Consider the following 6,614-nt stretch of genomic DNA (forward strand, 5'->3'; position numbering starts at 1 on the left):
AGAATGCGCTGCGTGGCCCTAACCGGTTTGGCTCAGTGGATAGAGCATCGGCCTGCGGACTGAAAGGTCCCAGGTTCGATTCCAGTCAAGGGCATGTACCTTGGTTGTGGGCACATCCCCAGTAGGAGGTGTGCAGGAGGCAGCTGATCGATGTTTCTCTCTCATCGATGTTTCTAGCTCTCTATCCCTCTCCCTTCCTCTCTGTAGAAAATCAATAAAATATATAAAATAAATAAATAAATAAAAAGAATGCGCTGCGTGAATGGCTCACCAGCCTCTCTTAAAAGTTCCAAAATGTGGATCTGGAATCATTTTAAAAGGGAGTGCGCTAGGAAAAAAGTAACTCCACCACTAATAATGTCAATCAATGCAGCTAACATACAGAGACCAGTCGACTACGCGCCAGACACCACGGGAAGCACTGATACGTGCCGCACTACGCCCGCCCGACGCGCTGTGAGCTGGGTGAAGTCACTGCCCCTTCACAGACGAAGGCACAGAGGTGAAGAAGCATGTCCTAGCTGGCTGAGGCTGAGCTGGCACTGGGAAGGAAAAGGAATGTCTGTCCCCGGGGTGGAAAATGAACAATGCCCCAGCGCCCTATAGAAAGCTTGGACAGAGGCGTCCATGTGGTGCTGGGAGGTGCTGGGAGGCACTGGGAGGGGACCCACCAGGGATCCCTCCTGGCATCCCGAGGCCCTGGCTCAGGCTTGGCCTGGAGTCCCACGGGGTCAACACGCACACCCACGTATGCTTGGTGGACTGACGGATGTCAAAACCGTGGTCCTCAAAAGTAATAACCCCTGTCTGGCAGTCCTGACTGGCAACAGATATCCGGAGAAGGTAGACACTAATTTCAGCCATTGAAAAAAAGGTGTGTCTTTGAAATTTAAAGCGAGGGACTTGGAACTGGCATCATGCTTTATCATTTACCTCTTTCCGAAAACACATCCGGTGCCCACAGACGATGACTTCAGCTGCATTGTGCAAAGTGAGAAACACAGGAATGGCCTGAAACAAACAGAATAGGAAGCATGAAAATATCTTCTGTGATCTCATAATTACATAATCCTTGATTTCTGCTTAAAAATAAAGACCCGTGGGAACGTTTGGCATTCACATATCCTATGTAATAAAGAGGTAATATGCAAATTGACCGTCACACCCTTGCATGAGATGGCCGCCCCCATGTGGTCACATGTACTAGCATAATCATCTCCAGCAACACCCCTCCTGCATGGACTGGTGCTCTGGGTCGGAGTCCTATGCTAGGGGAGGTGGCTGCAGAGCAGTGGTTCTCACCCTTCCTAACGCCACGACCCTTTAATACAGTTCCTCATGTTGTGGTGACCCCCAACCATAAAATTATTTTCATGGCTACTTCATAACTGTAATTTTGCTACTGTTATGAATCGTCATGTAAATATCTGTGTTTTCCGATGGTCGCGACCCACAGGTTGAGAACCGCTAGCAGGGTCGCCTAAAACCATCGGAAAACAGATATTTACATGACGATTCATAACAGTAGCAAAATTACAGTTATGAAGTAGCAAGGAAAATAATTTTATGGTTGGGGGTCACCACAACATGAGGAGCTGTGTTAAAGGGTCACGGCGTTAGGAAGGTTGAGAACCACTGGTCTGAAAGAAGCTGGCCCTTCCCTATTACCTGTTTGTCTTCAATCCAGGGAGAGGGTAGGTAATGGCCCCATGCTGCCTCAGGTCCAGGGCTTGCTCTCCTCTCAGCTGTACCATTATCAAAGCTACTGCTCTGTCCCATTAATCGGATGCAATAAGCTAACAGGCAGGGGGGCAGGAGAGAGAAGGGCTGTCCCCCAAAACCTCCAGCACTCACCAGTCTGGATAATGCTCTGGAACCAGCATATATTATGCCCACAAACAGCACTGAAGCAGGAAGCCACGCCAAGACATCATACCTAGAAAGAAGAAAAGAGGCCATAATACTTCGGTCACTTTATGTCCAAAAGCCTTCATTGGAAGGAATGACCTCAGGTGCCCCAGGTGCAGTGACAGCAGCTATTGCACATCCCTGGGGGAGTCGAGCAGTGTGACAAGTGTATCTCTGAGGGATGGAGGCCACTCGGCCACCTACCTAGCAGCCGTGGTCCCACCGCAGGGCACAGGAGAGCTGCATGTGGAAAAAGCCTCCTGCGGGCTGGGAGGGAGAACGAATCTCATTTTTAAGGGGGCAGTGAACATTATTCTTTGGGTTTTAGGTAGCCAGAAGTTTTGAACTTAAGCCACATTATTAAAAATTTTAAAGGCTATTTAAAGGCAATACACCAAACAGCTCCGTGGAACCACAACCGAAGGACCCACAGTGTCCAAGGACAGAACTGGGAAACGCAGCAGAGCTAGAGCCTGAGCTGGGGGCCACGTGCCAGCTTCTCCGACCGTGAGCCCCGAGTGCCGGCTCCAGAGTCCCAAGGACCTGCTTCAGTCGTGGCCACACCAAGACCGGCTTTTTCAGGAAAGTTTAGAATCTCGCTCTCCCCGGAAAAAGCAAAATCCAGTTTATATGGAGTGCATCTCACCAAGGCTGCAACTTGCTTCCCCATCAGTGACAAATGCATTCAGTCCTCAAATTCAAGGTCTGAGTTATTCCAATAACAGGTCCACGTAACTGAAGCCATCAGCAGGATATAACATGATAATCCCAAGTAACCAATGGCCAGCTCTCCGGGATGGTGCCTGCTCAAAAGTGATCCTTGTTGACTTCATCAGCATGAGCCGCACCCCCTCCATGGTCAGACCTGCCTTTGTCCAACTTCCCGGGGAGCATGGCATTAAGATGTGTCGTCTCCCCTGGCTGGTGTGGCTCAGTGGTACTTTGTTATGGCAGCCTGCACTGACGAATACACCCTCCTTTACAGCTCTGACGTGCAGGATTCTAAGAGAGCCAGTGGCCTGCACCTCGGGAACAAAGGAGCATATATTGTTTATTAATGCATCTTTCTTTCTCCAACTTTCATTCACACGGTGGCACCACCTGGACCTCCTGTGCTGGTGTGTTCTTACACTGTCTCCATGCCAACAAAGGAGGCAAGAGGGAATTAAATCCTGGGATGGTCCTGGCTCTCTGTGGTCCATGGGCCTCCAGGGAGCGGCCGAGCCAGTGAGTAGATGTGTGTGTGTGTGTGTGTGTGTGTGTGTGTGTGTGTGTGTGTGTGTGTCTATGTCTGTCTATGCCTATGTCTGTATGTGTGTCTGTGTCTAAGTATATGTATGTATGTGTGCATGTGTGTGTAAAGGAAGGAGCTCACAGCGACTCCCGGGGGTAAAGATTAGACGGTACAATTGCAGAGTGCAGTCCCTGTTGAAGGACTAGTTGCCACCGGGTCTGGTTTGAAAAGCACGGTGCTACCCAATTGTTCTCACAGGGTTTACGCTTTATACCCCACAGGGTTTATAAGCACAAATGCTGCATCTTGCTGGAGTTGTGGGTCTGCTTTTGTGTGTGCACACTCCTGTCCCTGAGCACCCTGGAGAAGAAAGCATTTACAAGCAGCATGTGAAATGCTGGCCTGAAGGATGAAACTGTTGTTATGGAGATGAAGGCTGATTAAATTAAAGCACTCGTTTCTCAAACAGAGCCCACATTACTGAGGGTGCATCTGCTCCCTGGAACACTCGTCTACCCATCGTGAATGCCTAAAGGGCCCCTTGGGCTGAATTCTTGGAAACTCTCTGGTGATACTGACACCCAGTGGACCGAGAAACCATTTCCACACCTGAGAATAACAAGAGGCCAAGACACCAAGGCTCACGTGGTGACTGTGGGCATTGCCTCAACAGTAACGCCTGACAGTTGTCACCATTTGCTTCACAGGTTACAGGACTTCTAGCTGTATTGGCTCAATACCTACAGAAAGTCCCTAGATTCCATTTTTGGGGGGTCCATTACTGGTGAATCTGGTCCCCAAAGAGTCTTCTTCTCTCTTCTCCTCCCTCCTCCTTTCTTAGACCTTTCTCCTCCCTCTTTCCTCTTCCTCTGGCTCACAGAAGGCCACATGCCCCTGACAGAGTTCAACCCCGATATTACTTGATCCCAAGAACGCTGTGATGATCCTCCCTGTCAAAGAGCACAACTTAAAGTTGGAGTCAGCAAGCTACGGCCTGTGGGCCAAACCCCGCCTGCTGCCTCGCTCTGCACACGGCATTTGGTTAGCACACGACCACACCTGTCCGCTCAGGTCCGTCTGCGGCCGCTTCCATGCAGAGGCCGAGGGGCAGCTGTGACAGACGTGCGGCCCACAAACCCTAACATACCTAGTCTCTGTCTCTGTTGCTGGCTCCTGGTTTACAGGAAGGCTGCCTGGTCCCCACCTCCGGAACCTACGAGCTGGGAGCCCGAGGCTTCACACACGAGGCAGTATCCCTGGCTAGTCAGACGGGACCGCTGCCATTTTTTTTTTTTTTTGGTAAAGTTTAATTTTTCAGGGCACTTTCATAACTGGCTCTTCTCCTTTGGAATCATCACTTCTCCCATTTCCCATTTCACTGGCCGGAGAGTCTCACAGTTCGATTGCCGGTCAGGGCACATGCTCGGGTTGCTGGCTCGGTCCCCAGTAGGGGGCGTGCAGGAGGCAGCCGATCCATGATCTCTCTTATCACTGGTGTTTCTATCTCTCTCTCCCTCTCCTTTCCTCTCTCTGAAATAAAATAAAAAGAGAATGACCCATCTTTAAAAGAAAGTATAGTCTGGACCCTAATTGATTGTCTCACTGTTCATTTCTTTAGGGACAGGACTGAGTACATTTGGAAGTTTTATCAAAGATATTTTTTAAGGCTCTCCACAAAGACACTCAATGGAAAAGTAAGGGGTGGGGGCTTCTCTCCCACCTGTTAGGGAATCTGAGTAAAGAGAGTGGAAGTTCTTTATATTATTTCTAATCCTTCTATAAGAAAATAATTTCAAAATTTACTAAAAATGTTTAAAAGTTTATTTAAAAACTCATAGTGGTCTTCTGATCTAAAACAAAGTCAAATTAGTATGGTATCATACACTATATATCTCAGTTAATTTTAATACCATATTAGTGGCATTACTAACCAGAAAAACACTATTTGAGCTCTATTTGATTGTAAAATCATGGCATCTTAAAGGTAGAAGGGAACTAAGAGACCAAACAACTCAAATAAACATCGTGTTTCCCAACATGAAGCCGGAAGAAAGTACGGACAGAGGAAGCAGGTATGAGCCATGAAGCATACAGGAGGTTCTACCTGGAGCTGCTGTTGATCTCCACCCAGCCCCGTTTCCACGACACATGAAGCAGAAGTCCACCAACTAACGTCTGCCACCTGAAAGGAATGAGGGTCCATTTGAATCTCCAAATGTTTTATTTCTTTTTTCCAATCTGAATTTAACCTAATGGTCTCAAAAGCCATCGCCCCAGAAGGAAGATCTGTCGACACAAATATACACATCCACCCTTCTTGGCCTTTCCCTCCCTCTCTCTCCTATCACCACCCCAATGCTCGCGTCCTTCCCTTCTACTTACTCCCTCGAATCCATGAGCTGACACCGGGCCCTCCTTCCTAGACCTGCCCTGAACAGCTCCCCACAGCCTCCTGCGTTCCCATTGCCTCTGCACTGACGATTCCCAGTCGCCGTCTCACCCGAAACCCACAAGCTCCCACATGTAACACGTCCAAAACACTCCCTGGAACTTCCACCTTCCATCCTGGTCGCCTTCCCACTCTCCCTAATCAGCGAACCAGAAAGCTAGACGCCGTCCTAGCCCTTCCTCCATTCTCACCTCCCTCATTTACTTGCAAAATCCTACTGATTTATCCCCGTAACAGTTCCCACGTCGGAAGCCTTCCTTCCATCCTTACGCCTCTGCCTACTCAGACCCTCATGGCCTCCCACCTGAACCCCAGCACCAGTCCCCCATCCAGGGCTGCCCCGCCCCATCCAGTCTCTCTCTTGAAGCCAAAGGATTTGTTCTGAAATGCAAACTTAAATGTGCTACTCACTTGTTTTAAAAATGGTCAAGCCCAGCCTGTGTGACTCAGTGGTTGAGCATCAACCTACGAACCAGGAGGTCACAGGTTCAATTCTAGGTCAGAGCACATGCCTGGGGTTTCAGGCTCGATCCCCAGTAGGGAATGTGTGGGAGACAGCCAATCAGTGATTCGCTCTCATCATTGATGTGTTATGTCTCTCTCCCTCTCCCTTCCTCTCTGAAATCAATAAAAATCTATATATATAAAAGCCTAAGCAACCATTATGACCAGTCGCTATGACGCACATTGACCACCAGGGTGCAGATGCTCAATGCAGGAGCTGCCCCCTGGTGGTCAGTGCGCTCCCACAGCCAACCTCCCACAGCCAGCCGACCTCCCGCAGTCCCTCCTCCAGGCCTGCCGGCCCTGGATCGCCCCCTTCCCCCCCACACTCGATCAGAACTGAGTGAGACGGCCCCAATCGCCAACTAAGCTGAGGGACCCCACCCGTGCATGAATTCATGCACTGAGCCTTTAGTTACTAGATAAATATCAAACGCTGTATCTTGAAAATAGTGATTATGTTCTCTTTGCAAATGCCCAGGGAATATTCTCCATGAATAAAGCAATAGAAGGTGCACA

General features: G+C 49.2%; 1 protein-coding gene across 7 annotated transcripts in view; it reads right to left on the reverse strand.

Annotated features, from left to right (window-relative positions):
* TMEM241 (transmembrane protein 241) overlaps positions 1-6,614 on the reverse strand; it is a 50,293-nt gene that overhangs the window by 34,858 nt on the left and 8,821 nt on the right. For 5 of the 7 annotated variants that reach the window (XR_013961556.1, XR_013961557.1, XR_013961558.1 and 2 more), the window contains exons 3-5: positions 5,247-5,324; positions 1,855-1,936; positions 934-1,011 (exon numbers count right to left, since the gene is read on the reverse strand). Coding sequence is in view for 3 of the 7 variants with exons in the window: in XM_080686788.1 (XP_080542914.1) it covers positions 934-1,011; positions 1,855-1,936; positions 5,247-5,324 (238 nt within the window). In the remaining 4 variants the exon portion in view is untranslated. Of the gene's footprint in view, positions 1-933; positions 1,012-1,854; positions 1,937-5,246; positions 5,325-6,614 lie in introns of those variants that run through there. The other 2 variants (XM_080686790.1, XM_080686789.1) reach the window with 2 other exon arrangements.

This window comes from Plecotus auritus, assembly GCF_963455305.1.
Source record: "Plecotus auritus genome assembly, chromosome: 8".
Taxonomy (NCBI): domain Eukaryota; kingdom Metazoa; phylum Chordata; class Mammalia; order Chiroptera; family Vespertilionidae; genus Plecotus; species Plecotus auritus.